This window comes from Rhagoletis pomonella, unplaced genomic scaffold, assembly GCF_013731165.1.
Source record: "Rhagoletis pomonella isolate Grant_MI unplaced genomic scaffold, Rhpom_1.0 Rhpom_scaffold_02539, whole genome shotgun sequence".
NCBI lineage: Eukaryota > Metazoa > Arthropoda > Insecta > Diptera > Tephritidae > Rhagoletis > Rhagoletis pomonella.
This window is the reverse complement of record NW_023461093.1, coordinates 203-20,247: the sequence shown is the minus strand read 5'-3', so window position 1 is coordinate 20,247 and position 20,045 is coordinate 203. Positions and strand designations below refer to the sequence as shown.

Sequence of the window (20,045 nt, the reverse complement as noted above, 5' to 3'; positions counted from 1 at the left end):
AAGGGTTGCCACCTGTTTAGAAAAATTTTATTTAATTAAATAGATAAAATAAATGAAATATTACAAAAGGGCTATCAAACAACTCAAAAATATTCTTAAGGTGCAGTGTAGCACGCCGAGTATTTGCTAGTTTCCATATGAAATGTGAGCAAAAATATAATTATGGACGGATTTCAATGAAAATTTGTTTTGTAGTGAATTTGAGGACACTGAATTTTTTATAGCTTTCATACGTTCACTATAAATACAATTCTAAGTTGAAAATTTGTATTCTTGTAGCCTTTAGAGTACACCGAGCTTGTTAGATTTTTAAAAAGAAGATGTCAAGTTAAAGTGCTTGGCCTGTAGATGTGCAATAAGATTTTACTTTTTAAATTAAAACATTACATTCAAGTTTTTAAATAATTTAAATTAGTTATTACAATTTAAGTATCAATAAAAATGGTTTTCCAAAGGCTTTATTTCTAAAGTACATATAGGATGGTTGCCACCTATTTATAAAGTCAAATTCAACTTTGATTAGGTAATTAAAATATGTAGCACAATATGGATGTCAGACGAAAGAGATTCAATGAGGTTATTTTTAAATATTTATTTATATTTCAGAAAGTGCACAAAAGTAGCAGGTTTTTATTTTCTGTTTCGGACGCTAAAATTACGTACTTTTAAATAACGGAATAAAAAACATTTTGAATAACATTTGAAATATTTAGAAAATTGTTTTTTTTTTTGGAATACCGTACTTTTTTTTAATTTCATCTCAAAACTTTTATTCTCATAGTTGAGTGAGATGAAAATAGAATTACGCCTTTGCTGAAGATATACTACAATATTGAGTTTACTGAGGCTTGGTGATGACTTTAGAATCTTTACTGATAGAACCAAAACTCATACATTCTCAGAATCTGTCTTGTTATTTTAAACCAAGGAATATGTTATCCTCAAAGCCATGGACTTCATGGTGGTAAATAGATGGAGATCCAGGAGTTTACGTTCCAGTAGTGTACTCTGAGTTCCAGTTCTCAGTTGAGAGTGTTTGGCAATGCAACATCTGACCATTTGGCTAGAGGGGGCTCAGAGCAGGTACTTCTTAGCCCGCAACTGATTATAACACCTTAATACCTTCGGCCATCGAAGTCACCGTCAACCATTTTTTGTGCTTCAAATATGCCTTATAGAGATTTTTGGATCGTATATCGAGCCACCCTACGGTGTATGTATACCAAAAGCATAATATTTTTAAATTTGTTTTTGCTTTAAGACTTTTCAGAGCCAAATCGTAATTTTTCCACTTAGCAGCCATGCTGTCGAAAAGAATTTGTAATACATTTGTACATGTATAGGTATGATTTCATTGTATTTTATGCCAGGTGCTTATTAATTTGTTAAGCTTATTTCAATGCCACTTATTCGGCCTGCTAATTAATTTTAACCTTTTTTTGTAATGGCTAAGGCCTCCTTAAAAATTCTTCTGATTAAAATAAAAACATGAATTTTTTAAGTCTAGACAGAAATAATTCATAATCTCCGTTATTAATGAAGCCTTTATATAATAGTAGCACAGTTGGTGTCAACAGATGTTGAAGGTTAAAAAAAAAATAATAATAGAAAGTTTTAAAAATGTATCCCTCTACGCACTCGAAAAACAATGACTTAGGAAAAAGGAGCCCTGCGTGCAGCCTTTCCGCAACTTAAAATGCTGATCTATCATTGCAAAGATTTCGCTGTAGACTGCGCGCTGCCCACAAACTTATAGCGAGGGCCTCCACTGGTAAGTTGCTTGGGAGTTTACCCATAACAACTGACATCTTTTCTCCGGGTCCAAAGATGCTGGTTTTAGTGCCTTTTTGTGTTTTTGAGCTGTCTGTGTGGTAAACTAGCGAATGACACTGGGAGGATTTCTTAATACTAATACCATTCCAGCTCGCCTTATTCCCTAGTTTCTTTTTTAAGTTTGATGCCGTCCAGAACTATGGTTCTCATTCCCAGTAGGGCTGGAATGATGACTGTTTCTGGGGCCCATACGTTAGTTCAGCAGTTTAGGCTGTTTGAATATGCTTCCATTAGACGGTCCGCTTGAACTCGCGAGGAAATATGATTTTTGGGAAAGTATGGGAAAACCCTCGTTTGGACATCGCAATGGGCCTATACGGCCCCTAATGAACTCTTATCAGAGCTGCATGTTTAACCTAATCTAAGTAGTCTAACGTTTTATAATGCCTACGACTTGGTCACGAGTTTTTTACCACTTGAACTGGCTCATCGCTCTTAACATTCATTTAATTTAATTGCCCTTAAAGTTGAATAATTATTTTTATTATTGAATAGCTGGCATTTTTTATACCTCATCAATCTTCGTTAAAAGCATTATGTTATCCTAAAATATTTGTGGCTCTTGACTGTTCTTTTCAAGCCGCTATTTCATTTAAAATTATATATTTTAGTAAACGAATGAACCTCTTTTTTGCTTGTGTGTTATTTAAGCAAGCTCAAAAACACAATCCTTGTTACTTACTAAAACAAAAAAACCGGCTCTACTATATATTAGCGTTGGCATGTTGCCTGCAATTAAGCGTTATATATTTTATATGCAAATAGTGCTATCGGCAACAGCAGCCAACTGCTCACTTCGCTTGAGTATTTCAACATTTATTTTTTGTATTAAAAATACTTAATACCGCACTTTAATAAATATGTTTTTTATGTGTGCACGTAGAAATCTTTGCTATATGAATTTTATATGTACATCTATTTAAATATTATATTTACTTTTTTTTTTTATATATAAACACACGTAAAATTTCCACAGTCACGCCAACATTTTTAATACCTTCATCACCATATCACGCTACCATGCAAACATTTATTACTTTAAATATTATATAATAGCAACGCTTATGCAGTATTGTTCGGTTATGAGAACCGTCAGAAATGCACGAGATTTGGTACTGATAAGCAGGGAGTGGTTTTATGAAATCCTGATTGCCACCTTTTACAAAATGTTAAAATCAATTAATTAAGAAGCTTAAAAAATATAACTTTTCTCGAAACAAATTATTAAGGTGTGCCACCTGCTAATAAATTCAAAATATGTAATTTAAATTAACTAGTTAAATTAAATGATAGATGCCTAAGAAAGCTTTGTTTACAAAATATTTTTGAAGAGGGTTGCCTACTTCTCAAAAATATAAAATCAATTTAATCAGTAAGTTAATTGAAACCTTCTAATACGTGTAGGTATTAATCTAAAAGGGTTTCGCAAGGCTTTATTTCTTTATTTTTATTTTTGAATAGGGTCGAGCAAATCATAATCGAATTATTTTACAGGTTGAATCAGATATTTTACTGTGAGTAACAAACGATATATATATAGGTTTGAAAGGTTTTATTTGGAAAATATTTTAAAGAGAGTTGCCATCTGTGTAGTAATTTAAAACGAATTTCTATGGAAAGTTATATTAAATATATTGATATGGGTGTCAAACGAAAGAGGTTTAAGTAAACCTTATTTCTAAAATAATTTTTTTTGTGAGTTGCCAGCTGTTCTATAGGTTAAAACCAATTTTGTCAATAAGTTAATTAAAAGGTTTTATTTATTTATATGTTTATAGGTGTTAATTAGTTTTTTGTTTATATTTATAAACAGAGTTGGCATCTTTTAAAAAATCAATCATAGTCGATTTAATTTACAGTTAATATGGGTATCAAATGATTATGATTTGATTAAATGAGGGGTTTAATGAAAATAGTTTCCACCAGGTTAAAAACTTAAGTTAAATTTAATGAGAGATTTAATGAAGCATTGCAATACGGGTGTCACAAATAAATGGTAAAGAACGTTTTTATCGAAAATATTTTTGAATAGGCTTGCCACGTGTTTTAAACACAAAATTAAACTTCGTTTACTAGTTGTTTAAATTGTTTCATAGTGATATCTAACAGTTTTGCACAAAATGATTTTAGAAGCATTTTAAAAAGAGTTGCCACATTTTCAAAATTTATGTAAATCAACTTTTTGGCATTTACATATAAATTATATTTATACAAATAAAGCTACTAGTTTAGTTAAAATTAGCACAGGGATTAATCATGGTCTGAGATATAATTGGTATCAGAAAGGGGAAATATCGATTCTCAATTAAGATAACCTCTTCTGTAAGAGCAACAGAATAACTGCTTGTGGTGCAGGTGTAACATTTGATAGTCTGCTTATAACCGAGAAATACTGTAAATATAAATATTCATATGCACTCGAATTGGCACACATACATACATACATAATAACCATAACCTCAAATAAAGGCATGCTCGTACCTTTACTCATATTTGCCTACTACCTCTATATACCTTTTGCATATTTACACTAACAAATAACGCGCATTTTGTTTGAATGGCCTGACGGTAGTTGAAGAAAATTCTCCAACGCACCGAGTAGGCACACGAGCACCTAGCATGTTTTATTTGCACTTACACCCTTTTTTGTTTGCCTATCAAGCCGGTCAAAGTTCGTAAATGAATAATTGGCCCAACACTAGTCTGTTAGTTGGCTGACTTGCTGGCTAGCTGACCAGCTGTGGCACCAACATAAACCACTTGATAGCATAAACCAGCCGAACGTTAGCGCACGTGTAAGCCTCGTTTTCCTACTCTTCTACTGTAACTGTACTTACATATACACTATTTTTTCGTGCTTGTATTTTTTTTTTACTAAAAACTGCGCGATTGTTTTTTCGCCCTCTTTGTGCTCTCATGTTACTTTGTGTCGTTCTAGCTGCATATTTTTTCATGACTTTTTTTCATTAGCGTGGCTTTTGACTTAATTTTTTATATAAAATTTATTTATTTTTTTCGTAGCCTCTGCGCCTGTTATGGAGAAACCACCGCAAAATGTGACCGCATTGGATGGCAAGGACGCGACTATTTGGTGCCGGGCAGTTGGGGCGCCAAATCCGAACATCACATGGATTTACAACGGTAAGTTGAACTGAGAATGCGAGTCTATGTGCATACATACATACATTCATATATGTATGTGTATATTAATATGTATGAGTGTTGATGAAAACTGCACTTGTGCGCGCATACATACACATACATAAGCATAACGTAGCACTTAAGTTAATAACTGGAAAAAGTACTGTACATACATACATACATATCTATGTACGTAGATATGTGGGTGCATGTTGTTTTAGCACAACACATGTTTGTTTATCTGAACATTTTATGTTATTTCGTCTATTCAAGTGAAGTGTCGAAAGTTTTTGGACTTTTTTGGTTGGCATTAGAAGTACAACACTCAGACATTCATTAGACGAGAATTTTTTCATCTTTACATGAATGAATGAGCAAAGCTTTTTTATTTTTGGCTGTATAGGTATTTATGCAATCACTATACTGTGCTGGAGTGGAATGAAGTATTTATAAAACAAAATTTCATGCGCTAAAGGTTTGGCAAAAGCGCATGTAAAAAGCGTGCATAATTTCAGAAACCAAACTATAGATAAAGAAATTATTCCAGAAAACTATGTGTAAAAAGTAATTTCTCTAACCGCAATCATTTCTGTTTGACATTATTTTCTATAACATTTCAACCAGAGCTGGGCACTTTATGATTACGATTACATTTTGATTACTTAGGATTACGATTATTGTTATTAAATAAATATTTTTATGCAGACCCTTCTTCAAGTGATTTTGTTGATCACTTTTAAAAATCAAAACTGTACACCAAAAAGGAGTTGCGGTTTTTTCACAGGCGTTATAAAAATGTTAAGTTTTACGTGAGCTGTTCTGATTTGAAAATTTCTTAACATTTTTATATACACCTTCTAAGCTTAGACTCTTCTATCATCTAAAGTAATGGTGCATTTACATGGTATGAATCTGTTCATAAGCCGTATGAATTTTCCTATAAAAGAAGCACCAACTCTATAAAGAATTGAATGAAAGCCATATATATTTAACATTTTTGACTTATATAATTGGCAAGTATTTTTTTTGTAAACAACAAACAAAAAAATTTCATTTTGTGCTAACTTCGAAACTAGAAGCTTATTTTATTTTTAATGTGCTTTAAAAAGGACCTACTGCCAATAAAGCCTTGCGGTTTGCTATTTTTTTCAAATGTGTAATGCTTCCATTCAAACATCTTTGTGGATAAACAGTTTTTTGTTCAGAAATTGCTTGTTTACGTTTTTTGTCTTTCATATTAAAAACGTTTGGCATAAGTTGAAATCATAGGGATGCCGTTTTTCTTTCGTTTCTCAATGCATTTTATAATTGAAAAGGCACCAAAATATGTATGCAATACTTTTACACATCGTCATTTAAAGTACAAAACCGCGCATCAAGAAAATGCAAAACCTTGTATGTGAGGTTGCCTAAATTTTATAGGAGAGAGTAAAATTTGTCATAATTCAAAACGGTTCCCTCTTTTAAACTTAATTATCTCTTCTTATGTCTAAGTATCGAAATTTTAGTATAAATGATTAAGGGCTTGATGATAGGAGCTTCCGGTGCGCAAATATCTCTTTTTGGCACAAATGTCAGTTACGAGGTTTTGCAGAACCACGATACACGATTTTTTACTTTAAACGACGATATACAGATTGGCGCTTACACAATATGTTAGTGTTTGGCCTAGCTTCTCCTCCCATATGGGGCGTGCACCTTGATTTTGTCACACAAAGAGGAAGGGCAGTTTTACGCAGACTCCGAGCGGCAATTGTATTTTTATGAGAAGCTGTTTTCATGACAGAATACACTTGGAGGTTTACTATTACCAATAGAGGAGCGACAGCGAACAGCGGAGTGTATATATCGATGGCTGAGTGGAAGATCGACCTATCTCGGCAGCCAGTTCGAAAACGCGCTATCTCAGAAAACTTTTCAAAAACGCCCTACTTCAGAATTTTATTGTAAAATACTCTATCTCAGAATTTGGTTGAATAACGCCCTATTTCATAATCTGGTTCAAAAACGTCCTATCTCAAACGAAAATACATCGAAAATAAGCTGAGATAGGGCGTTTTTGAATCGGCAGCTAAGATAGGGTGGTTTCAATCAAATTCTGAAGTAGGGCATTCTTGAAAAGTTTTCTGAGATAGGGCGTTGTTGAAAATTTTTCTGAGATAGGGCGTTTTCCAGCTGATTGCTGATAGGTCGATCTTCCACTCAGCCATCGATATGTAATATAAAAAATAATGAGAGGTACTATAAGAAAATGTGCCCAAAATTCAGGAGCAAATGAAAATATGCTCATTGAAAATAACTCACATGCATAAATTAAATAATATAACTTAAGCGACAGCGCTAAACAAAAGGAAGAGTTAGAAAAAAATAGCAATGCGGTTTGAAGGAAACATAAGACCACAAAATGTTTGTTTGTGGCAAACATTTTCGTGGGATGTTTTTTCTTTAATTTCGAATTGAAAATACATTACGATCATATTGTACCGAAATAAGTGTGGTATCCCTGCATTTTGTAAAAGCCAGAAAGAAGCATCAACTGTATGAAAAAATTAAAGGGAGAAGTATACATACCTTCTATAATTTTGACTTACATGTATATTTGGCAAGTATTTTTGTAAACAACAAAAAATACACATTTTCATTTCTTTGCAAGCTTGGAAAATATAGGCTTGTCTTTACTTAAATATAATAATAATATATGATATAAAGCTCATTAAAATGTTGTGTAATGTCTTGTTATCATAGTGCTTTGTATTTTCATTGTCCACCATAAGTGAATTGTTTCTATTGAAAAAGATCTAGTACAAAGATTTTTTATTGTTTTGAAATTGTTTGTTTATTGTTTTTAATTTTTAAAATTCCTACATTTGACATGTATGTGAATGGCGGAGTTGCCACTTTCCTCCTTTTCGGTGGGTTTTATATTAAAAAAGGCGTCAAAATGGGAAAAAAACTCCTTGGTATCTCTGCATCTGTTAAACTTTTTATGGGAAGATATATGAAAATCCAACTTGCTATAATTTCATATGCTTAACAGTATCACAACAGTATGTTTACAGTATCTCCCCATAATTTTTCATATGAAAAAATCTATTATATGCATCCCACTCGATATCATTGAATTCCTCATAAGAACATGTAGTCCCTCTATTTTAACGTATCAACAGTTCATATGGCTTCATACCATGTAAATGCACCATAAGTTTCTGAAAAAATATTTTTTAAAAATTATTTAATTTCCAGTTAACGTTAAGCTTAATACTTTTCGAAAATATTTAGACAGAAGTCTTTGAATATAATAAATGGTATAATTCCGATGAAAAACCAATACTAATATTCTTTTGTACCGAAAGCGATGCACCCTAATGTACATGTGTTGTTGTATATGTATTAAACGCTATCTATTAGTAAAGGATATAAATTAAATTCAGCAAATAAGGTGACTCATAGAACGCCGAAGCGGAGTCCGCAGGGTGCACAATTAGGACTCCCTGTACGGTGCGCTTACGCTCCTAGGAAGGCTCCGAAAAGGAGCATAGGAGTTCCTTCTCCATATATATGAAAATAGTGTGCCTTTATTACTTCTTAAATGAGTGATTTAGGAGTTCTAGACATTTCCCTCAGATAATCCTCCCAGACTCCCTTACGGACTCCGCTATTCGCCTATGATTTTGTGAAAAGGACTCCTCAAATTATCCGAAGGTATAAAAGGAAAAATCATGAAATAAGTAAAAAAATATTTTTAAGACGTTCCTGTGAAGTGTGGAACCACTCGCTATATTGAATTCTTTGCCAGAACCAGATAATTTTTTATTAAATTCGTCTGAAAAGATCTAAAGTTGCAAAAGGTGATTTTTTATGCGTTTTTGCTTACCTCCAAGTGCATTCGAAACTGCCATAACGTCAAAAGCCTTTTTTCCGACCCCCTTCTTGACTAAAAATTTCATTTTCAACCTTCAGACCAGATACAAAGAAAATAAAAACAAGATAACAAAAAAATACTTTGACTCTTTTTTTATTCCATATTTGGAGCGCTCCGGAAACGCTCATTCGAGGTGTTACTATATGAATCCTTTTTCACTCCATATTTGGGGCGCTTCCCATTTGGCTAGCTGGGAAGCCCCTTAATTAAAGGACAAAATTGAAAAAAAAATGTTTATAGCCTCATTCCTTACATAACCAAGGTACTTGTGTATAAAAAAATGTACTCTGTCTACCTTTCCTGCGTAGCATACATAAATTAATTGCTTAAATGCCGACATACATATTTATCACTTAGGTATTCGTCAATTGTACTCACAAGAGACTCGCCGGAAGTTTTGATTTATTTGGTGGCCCATGGAGACTAGTCTGGATCTACTCTTTTTAGGAGCAGCTCGAGTGATGATCTACAGTGCATTACTCATACGCCCAGTCAACAGAGCTGGCTCGTAATGATTCCTTTAGGAATTAAATTACTCCCAATTACAAATTACAAGAAATTATAATTAGGAATCAACTCCTTCAGTCCACAGCAAAGGAATCGATAACTTTCTCAATTCCTTGAAGTAATTTCAAATGTAATTGTTTTTTTTTTTATTCCATTACAAGGAATTTCATATTGTAATTGGAATAAATTACGTGCTAGTAATGTAATTTCTTTTCCAATTCCTTTGAAAGGAATTGAAAATGTAATTGTTTTTTTTTCAATTCCATTACCTGGAATTGCAAGAGTACTTTAGTTTTTTCAATTACTCAAAGGAATTGAAAAAGTAATCGAGAAACTGAAAGTTCATTCACGAATGTACGATGTGGAATTTTTGTTGTGGTCAAAGATTAAAATCGCACATTAAAAGCACACATTGGACATCTTCTATGTGTATCTATATATATAAAAGTGTTGTGTTCGTATGTCACGGTCGTCAAAACTCGCTTCTCATAAGCTGAAAAACAGCTTCTCATAAGAATACAATCGCCATTCGGAGTCGGCGTAAAACTGTAGGTCCCTCCGCTTTGTGTGACAACATCAAGCCGCACGCCACAAGTCGGAGGAGAAGCTCGACCAAACACTAACATATGTGTAAGCGCCAATCTATTATTATTATTATTATAAATGATATATTATAATATAGATATTAAATTAAAAAGGTTTAAGAAAGATAACTTCTGGAAATAGTTTTGAGTAAAATTTCCACCTCTTTGAAAATTTAAACTCGGTTATTTTCATAAAATAAATGAAATACTGCATTTTGGGAATCAAACTAAAGAGTTTTGAGAAGGCTTACTGTCGAAAATATGTTGGACTAGGGTTGCCACCTGTGTGAAAATTTAACTCAACTTAATTGATCTAGGTATCAAATTAAAGAGGTTTAAAAAAGAAGACTTTCAAAAATAATAAAATAAAAAAAATAAAATAAAAATAAATATGGCAACCCTCACCTATTTGAATATTTTAACTCAGTTAAATTGATAAATAAAGAATATTTTAAATCTTTTTAAGTATCTTTAGTTAAGATTTGCATTAAGAAATATTTAATTTTCTCCATGAGAAGAGAATTATATAAAGAAATTTTGAAAAATTTCCGATACAATTACAATATAAAATACAAATGACCCGTTTTAATAAACCTTCCCGGTTTTTCTGCCTTCAGTAGATTAAACCCTACCCTTTACTGCAACAACAGCGCTCAAGCTCTTCAAAAACCACGGCATCAACCACCCTAATTGCCTGTGCAGCTGCAACCTTTGCGGACGTTTGTACAAGGCACTTACAACCTTTCAGTGTAAATGTACAATATATTTAAAATTTTTGTTGGTCACTTGGGAAAAATATTTTAAATCATGATATTTTAATTTTTTTTTTAATGTTAAAGTTTGAATTTTTTTCATTCGCAATGCAAACTTAAAATGAAAATAACTTGACTAAATGAACTTATCTAAAAAAAACGGTATACAGATCCGTAACATACTACTTAAAAATAATTTTACGTGTCTCGGCGTTTTTTGTGTAATTTTAGCGTCGTTACAGTGTTATCATCAAAATTTAGCCATATCAATGCAATTTGTTTATAAAACTCTTAGGAGGTAGGATCTCTAGTCCGACAGGTCTCGTAATTCAAGCGGACTCTATCCTCATTTGTAACGCAGGATACCAGTAAGAGTACTTCAAAGGCCCCAGAAGGCACGCCATTTTGTGTAGAATTAAGGGTACCATAATATACACAATTGAGTCAGAGCATTTTTATAGATACGCAGGGATTAGTTCAAGAGAACAGCAGTGCCCAAGGCAGCAACAGTCCGGGCGGATTACGCCTGCTTCGACAAATATGGGTCTCATCTGCCGCGAAGCGCGTTCGCGGTAGGATCTGGAAAATTTAACCGTTACCCTATAAACTGAACAGCTACAGTTTAAGTTATTCAGTTTTCTTAAAGTCCAATTAGTAATACTACTGAGGTATAACTTATTTATTCAAGGCAGTTAGCAACCAAGAAATTTAACACAGCTATTGCAATTCAACAGTAAAATTTTTTTTTATAAATTTTTCGATTACTTTTTAAATTACTTTGAGGAATGGAATTCGAAAAAATCAATTACATTTTCAATTCCTTTCAAAGGAATTGAAAAAAAAATTACATTACTAGCACGTAATTTATTTCAATTACAATATGAAATTCCTTGTAATGGAATTAAAGAAAAAAACCATTCCATTTGAAATTACTTCAAGGAATTGAAAAAGTAATCGATTCCTTTGCTGTGAACTGAAGGAATTTAATCCTAATTACAATTACTGAGGAATGTAATTGTAGTTGTAATGTAATTGCATTTACCCAGCTCTGCCAGTCAACAAAGACAATTAAAATTCACAGCATTCAAGCTTACAATATTGCTCATACGACATGGGCTACCAACAAGTATTATTCAAATTCGGTATTATGAACGATAACGTGTGATACAAAGAAACTAAAATATAAATGGAAAGATTGTAATTGTTATAGGTTTATGAATTAATATTTGCTTATTTGACATAGGAATTGCCTTAGAGGGAAAATGTTGTTGTCCTGAATATCAAGCCATTATTGCGGCGCGCCGGTCTGCAGGCAAAATGAAAACGATTGCGTCTTATAAGTATGTACTTAGTTCACTTATAAATGCTGCGTATACTGTAAAAAAGTGACACAAGTCCGAGAAAAACATAAAACACAAACCCGAACACATAAAACAGGAGGATGAAAATCTTGAAAAGCCAGACATTCATTTTATCAAAAGCAGCCAGAAAAATTTTAGTTGCTTTTTTGACATTTATAATTTTAAGCAATAAGGGCCGAAAATCGAAGGACCCTACGAAATTTCGAAAAATACAGAAAAATTTTAATAAAACTGGAAAAGTCCCGAAAAAATTCTTAACTCTCCCGAAAAAGATCCAAAAAACTTTTAAATTCTTAAAAAAGTTCCAAATAATCCCAACACATGCTCTAAAGGTCCCGAAAAAGTCTCGAAGTGTTACAAAAAATTTCCAAAAAAAATCCAGAAATTGCGGAAAATAATCCTAAAAGTTCCCGATAAATTCTTAACCGTCCGGAAGAACCCCCAAGGAACTTTTAAAATTAAAAAAAAAAAACGAAAAAGTCCCAAAATAATCACAACAAAAGCTCGGAAAGTCTCAAAAATATTGCGGAAAACTGTCGAAACTTTGTAAATCCTCCAAGGTTTGTGTTTTTTAACCATACCTCTTCTGAGATTCATTCTTAATTTTTGTATTAATTTCATAGCCCGTTTATGATGTTTAACCATACGTACTACTGTGCTAGTTTCCAAAATTCATCAACAGAGCAGGCGGAGGTAAAAACTTAGTCAAGTACGCTGAAACAAGTGGTGCTGACGTTTTTCTGGGTTCTGAATTTGGAGTTATTTGATCGATTTCATTCATTTGTTTCTTATTTTCAATCGATTCAATTTCAAAAAATTCTGTAAAGCAATGCCTTTTTGTGGTCTGATAGCCAATATACTTATTTGCATTTTAAATATCTCGAAAATCTTAGCTAACCCAGAAACATGATTTGACAGAAACAAATTTTGCTAAATCTGGAAACATGAGGGACGTGTAATTAAATGTTGCATAATGTTAGGCGCACTTGCTATTCTTTTTGAGATTTTTGGCGTTCACTCGACAGCTAATGCATGAAATAGAATGCACTTTTCACTGATGCTAGTGGTCTAACTGAACTTAAAATATAGAAAGTTAAGAAATTAGAGAGTTGCCACCTATTTGAAGATTGCAGTTTAAGTAAATTGATAAGATAAAACAAATATTGCAATAGTCAAAAAGAAAGAAGTTTAGAAAGATTTACAGCTGCAAATATTTTTGTGCAAGGTTGCCACCTGTTTGAAAATTTTAGTTTAATTTAATTGTTAAGATATATTAAATATTGCAATATGGGTAGCAAACTAAAGAGGCTAATAAATTTTACTGCCGAAAATTCTTTTGAGGGGGTTGCCATCTGTTTGAAAAATTTTATTCATTTCAATTGATAAAATACATGAGATATTACAATACGGGTATTAAAATAAAGATGTTTAGGAAAGTTTACCGTCGAAAATTGAAGACTTCAGTTATAAGATTATACGTAAATTAAATTTCCAGGAGAAAACCGACACATCACATCTTTCTAAATAACTCCGAAAATACATACATAAGCTAACACCCAAATTTATAAAAAATAAATAATGCTTTATAAATCGAAAATTTTTTGGAAAATCGCTCTTCAAAAAGGTCTTCAAAGCTACTTAGTTATATTATTTTTTATTAATGAAGCCATAAGAGTCTTGGGAGGGAGTAACAACACAACAATATTTTTAAGGCGCAGTGAAGCACGGCGGGTACTTGTTAGTTCTTAATAATATTTGAGCGGATTCGTAAAACTGTTCTCAAAATAATCTATCAAGTTGCAAAATAAATAACAGAAACTTCCATAACGCACAAACAATTGTTATTTTATTGTTAATTTTTAGATTCGAATATCCGAATATCCGAATATCTATACACAATTCGGATATCCGTAATTCCACACTCTTTTCGGATATTCGAATTATTTTACATATTCAGATATTCGAATATTCGGTTTATCCGCATAGTAAAAAAAAACTTCCAGCCCTGCTATATATATACTTTGAGTACATAATTTAAAATTAACTCGTAAGACTGCTAATCCACAAAAATTCCTAAAGTTATTTAAGCTTTAAAAAAACATGTTGATGTACATATATCCACATGCACTACTGACACATTTACGATTGCATTTTCAACGTTATATAAATTATAGCGCGTAAAATCATTAATTTTATCTTTTGGCATTTGCGAAACAATTATGAAAATTTAGCCGCAATTATAAACGCCTACCGCCAAAATTTATTTTAAATACTTAATAACAAAATTAGCCAATAAAAAGTTATTAAAATTTGCACGCTTCACAATTTTATGTCTACTAATACTAATGAAATGTTTGTTTTTGTTTTCCATTTCTAATTTCGTGTGGTGCCTCATGCGACTAACCATCAACCAACCAACCAACCAACCAACCAACAACCAAATGACCATTTAAAACCAACGCAATCAACAACACCAATATTGCCGCTAACAACAACAACATTTGCTACTACTACTACCACCACAACCAAAACCGAACCGAACCAAAACCGAACCGTAAATGTGGCAATGTGTATTTGAAAATGCTAAATGTGCTACTAAAATCCTTTTCACCGCAAAACCGCCGCATTAATTTCACGTACACCAAAACAAAACAAAAACCCCAATCAAAACCGCAAAAACACCAACAATTGGCGGCTGCACAACAAACTACCATTTATTGCTATGCTACCTGCTGGCGGTCCGTCTGGCCTGCCTGGCTATCTGCGTTGCTTGCGCGCTTTTATGCTTATCATGTTTTGCCAAAATGCTAACAACTACAATAACAACATTTATAATGAATGATACGCTCACGCACAAAACAAAAACCAACGTCATATCCTGACACCCATCTCTGCGTATATACATCGTCGGCTGTCCAACAATTTCATCCGTACTTTGAATATTTAATGTTTCCGTGAAATTTTGATTATAATGACGGCTGCTCTTCGCCCGCCTCCATTGAATACCGTTTAATTGGTTTTTTTTTCTGGCTACGCGCATGCATCTGCTTGGCTGGCGGAAATGCCTGCGCCATTTTGATGAATGCTAACAACAACAACAATGCCTATGTATCAACTGCATATTCCCTCTGACGGAAATGCATAATTTGTTTTGTGTGTGCCACCACCAAACAAACATTCATCGTGCGCATCATTATTTTACCGCAATTCTGCATATGACTCACATTGCTACATTTGTATGTATGTATGATGTTCATCAATCACAGAAACACAACTTGTTGAAATATCCAGTCGTATGCAAATTCTGGAATCTGGAGACTTATTAATGTCGAATGTACGTGAAACGGATGCTGGCCTGTATACATGCGTGCGTTCAAATGAGGCGGGCACGGTTAATGGCGAGGCATATCTAAGCGTTTTGGGTAAGTATGGTGAAAATGGCAATTCAGCGCGCTAACCGCCATGCAATTCACTTGCTTGTTGGCTTGTACATTTGTACTGTAATGGATTTTGTATTTGTATTTTGTGTTATATTAGTTTGGCGGTATAAACCAATAGCCTGCATTTATGTTCCTGTTGTCCTGTTGTTGTCTCCTGTTCCTGTTGCATGCCTAACAGTCTCCATGGCTGCTTGTTGCGCTCTCTTATGCCGTATTTCCACTAGACCTTGAAATTACAAAAAATGTGTGCCATTTAAAAATTTAAATGCATAAAAGAGCTTAATGAGCATTTTTATAATAGTAGCAACACAGGTTTTTTTATTGTCGAAGTTTGCCATACAAATTTTTGTCATTTAAGGCCGGTTGGAAACCCGGCATTAATTTTAAGTTAAAAAGTGACCCTAACAGTTATACATATGTAATTTTTGCAATGGCATTAATTACTTTCAATTTTTGTTCTTCGATCACATTTGATCGATATTTTATGGTTATGTTTACGATCAAGGATAATCGATTAAAAAATAACAATTATTCCTCAATGTTTTTATTCAGTGAAAGGGAAATGGTCCACAGCGTTTTCCTGCATTTTTTGTACAATAATTGTTTGAAAACTTCCTAAGTGCTGGTTTTCACGCAAAACTATTGAAGTACATTATCAGAGACCATGTCAAGCATGCACTCAGTGGCGGATTAGGGGGGTGGTTTTTCGGGTTCTCTTGCGTTTCTGATTGCAATTGCTTACTCAAAGGCAAAACGATGGAGTGCCCTGACAACGTAGAAATAGCAGCCAGCACTTCAAAAGTTGCGAAAATTTCTGGCTGAAGTTCAATGTACTTTGATACTGCTTCGTGGCATTGAGCTCATCTAGTTTAATTTTGCACCTAAATGGCAAGAGGAAAATCCAATTGTATGTACGGTTGGGCTCCGTAGAATTCACCAAAAATCGCTGGAGCTCCATCATATCCTTGGAGATAAAGGTACGAGAATCTATACCCACTTCCGCAAGATACTTCTTGATAGTTCTTGATAACTCTCGTGAAATCAAATAGGTGATAAAATTAAGAATCCAAAACCCCTCATAATAAAATCCTAGATCCGCCACTGGATACACTATATAATACAAGTAATTTTTAAGCAAAAAATAAAACCGACCACCTCTGCGGTATCAATCATTCGAGCTAGTTGGTTAATTAATCCAAGATATTGCTTAACAACATACACTACGACCTGCAGATTCTAATGAGAGTGCCCTACCCAATACGTCCAAGGCACCTTAATTAATCCGTAAAGAGCGTTGTTAGGCGAATTTTTTAGAAGAAAGTGTCGGACACTCACAAGACCATATTCCGAAGACTTATCGCTCACAAGGCAGGATCGGACTCCGATAACATCTATTCGGTGGATATAAACTTATAGTTTATTGTGTAATTTCTTTTTAACCGAATAATATGCTTTCTATTGAAAGGGTAGCCGATGAGCCTGGGCTGTATTTAGCTACTGATGCGATCACCAGTACTTATAACGGACGTTTTTTCCACTAACTAACTGAGTCATTAACCGCCCCGAAATATTCAACGAATATTTGAACCGCACCGAAAATCGAACCAGTTTATGTAAATGAACAATGTTCCTTTTGATGTCATTCTGTTAGAAAGAATCTGAATGTACTCTTAGCTATATAAAGAGATAACTATAAAAGTGCCCTTTAAACCCTTTTTTACGGTTTAATTTGGCTCAGGTTAAGAATGCTAATACTTTATCGTGGAACACTGCGGGCTCTCTATCCGTTTGAGTTGTAAGTTTGGAACCAGGCTCATAAGTACCTGCAACTGCTCTGCGATTTATCGGTTTGCCCAGTATTCGTGATCTTCGCGATCTAGAATTTTCACTTTCTGCCAAAGCACATCTCTTTAACTTTGTATCTTCCCAAGATTGCAAGAATGCAGAAAAACCCCCTCCTAATCCTACGCTATACAGTTGCTCGAAGAAATGCTTATCCAGAAATGCGCATTTTCTTCGCAGTGCAAACCATTCTTACTTAAGTACTTATCGGACCTACCTCTTCTTTGTCTTTAAAACGCCTGCATTAATCGTTATATGTGACTACGAATCTGACAGTCATGTGGCCAAGACGGCAGTATTGCTATTGGAAGCAATCGCTATACTTTTCATTTGTCCAGTTTAGTCCAAAGGCTAAAAGGCATACTCTGGACTTCTACACACCTTTTGAAAGCAACAAACCCTTTTCTCGCGCAATCGCCCGCTTCCTTGTTTCCTTAAATACCACTATGCTCAGGCACTCGGTAAAGGCTGACATTGTCTTAAGACATTTCAGGAATTTTCGACATTCCCAAAATCATATTGAGTTAGTTGTTGCCGACCTAAGAGCCTAAGAGCAAAAAAGTCGCGATTTAAGCGAAGGATCGAAAAATGGAGATTACACAACGCAGAAACCGTTTGGTATCCAAGCCAAACTTGACAAGGACATTCGTACGAAAACACATCATCTTCTCACCATGGCGAAAGAATCAACCACTATCAGCAAATATCCTTAGGCGTTGAAAATTTTATTTTGCCAAATCCCATAGTGTGCTTTGAAATATCTGTTTTCAAATCAATTTAAATTTGTTTACTGAACTGTTCTGTCGGTCCACATCAGACATTGATTACGAAAACTAATAACACCGAACTAATTTTAGTTTTACCCAAGGTCGATTTTTAATTTAAACGCAATCAATTTTTTATTAAAACATGTGCATATGTCTTATAATCTTGTCTTTCTGTTGCCATCAGCCAAATTCGAAATGGCATAAATCGTCTTTTAAGCCACCTGTCAGGCTGGCGGCAAATCAAATTTGCACAAACTCTATTAAACTTTCATAACTTCAAGCCAGTGGCAAATACTTTCACATGTAAACAGCTTACATTGGCATTGCAAAAGCGCAAGTAGAAACAAACATTTTACTTCCGCTCATCGCCAATGCAATCTGCTCGCATCTGCAGAGAAGTCAGAGGGCTTGCCTTCGGCTAAGCTACACAAGCGCCCACACTAAAGTGGAGCTACTTGCAACGACAGTACGTAAATACTGCATACATGGAAGCATACATATATATATGTATGGATGTATGTTAGCTGCATGCCGGAATGAACACAGCCTACTATTTACACTACTGTGCATTTTACTTATACGCAGCTACGACCAAACGACACAAACAGAAAACAAACCTAGCTGCATCGGCATAAAAACTTAGATAGCAAAAAGAGTGTAAAAATCTGGCAAAACAAAAAAGCATCGCAAAGCCGTTTATGCATAGTAGCGTGTATGCGAATGTGTAGTTGGACGCACAGGAAACAGGAAAATGCCAAGGCTTGCAATTCAATTTCCTCCCATCAGCAACGCATTTCGCATTTCCATTTAAATTCGAAAGAGTCCAAACCGTTGCAAAAACTTTTCTAATACTTTTTACCATTCTAGTTACATACACACATACATTCGTACACATAAATATCTTTCTGTTTTTCTTGTTTTTCTCATTTGCTCTTTTTCTTATTTGAACTTCCACAACGGTTGTTTGTTGCCAACCGCAATTTTATTTACTCTCTCACAGTTCGCACACAAATCATCCAGCCACCGGTTGACACCACCGTCCTATTGGGCCTCAATGCGACGCTGCAATGCAAAGTTTCCAGTGATCCAACCGTGCCGTACAATGTCGACTGGTATCGCGAAGGTCATCCGACAGCAATCAGTAACTCGCAACGTATCGGCGTACAATCGGATGGCACACTCGAGATTCAGGCGGTGCGCGCCTCTGATGTGGGCACCTACCAGTGTGTGGTGACATCGCCAGGCGGCAATGAGACGCGTTCGGCGCGTTTAAGTGTCATCGAGCTGCCATTCCCGCCGAGCAATGTGAAAGTTGTGCGCTTAGATGCACCCAACCAAAGAACCATCAACGCTTCATGGACGCCCGGCTTCGATGGCAATAGTCCAATACTTAAGTTTATTGTGCAGCGGCGTGAAGTCTCCGAACTAGGTAAGTGCATGAACATACTGCATACCAGACAGTGGGTGTATGTACATTAGGGTGGTGCAAAAAAAATAAGGTCAGAATTTTAAGCTCCCATCCCCTGGGATTGTTCTGTACCGAAAAAAGTATACCCTTATTTTTTATTTTGAAATCAAAAAATATTTAGAGGTCGCTCAAAGCGCTCAAAGTTTTCCATGGGCATATTTTATATGGGAGAAACCCCATTTTTTGTGCAAATGGTATAGATTCTTGAAAATCAATATTTTTCGATCAGAAAACTCTGTTTCTCTTTAGGAGACTTCCAATAAGAATACTAAATTGTTTATTTAACCATATTTTAATAATAACAATTTTTTTTTATAAGTCTCCCAAAAACTCCAAAACTTGCGATGGACTCATAAAAAAATCGTTATTATTAAAAGATGGTAAAATAAACAATTGGGTTTTATTATTGGACGTCTCGTGAAGAGAAA

The 20,045-nt window shown here is 34.3% G+C and overlaps 1 protein-coding gene across 1 annotated transcript; it reads left to right on the top strand.

Annotated features, from left to right (window-relative positions):
- Positions 1–4,851: 4,851 nt before the first annotated feature.
- On the top strand, positions 4,852–19,760 carry LOC118753493 (protein sidekick-like). Its single transcript, XM_036488373.1, has 3 exons — positions 4,852–4,974; positions 15,367–15,522; positions 19,150–19,760. Exons 1-3 carry the CDS (start codon positions 4,869–4,871, stop codon positions 19,626–19,628), a joined length of 741 nt encoding a protein of 246 aa, XP_036344266.1. The 5' UTR covers positions 4,852–4,868; the 3' UTR covers positions 19,629–19,760.
- Positions 19,761–20,045: the final 285 nt, after the last annotated feature.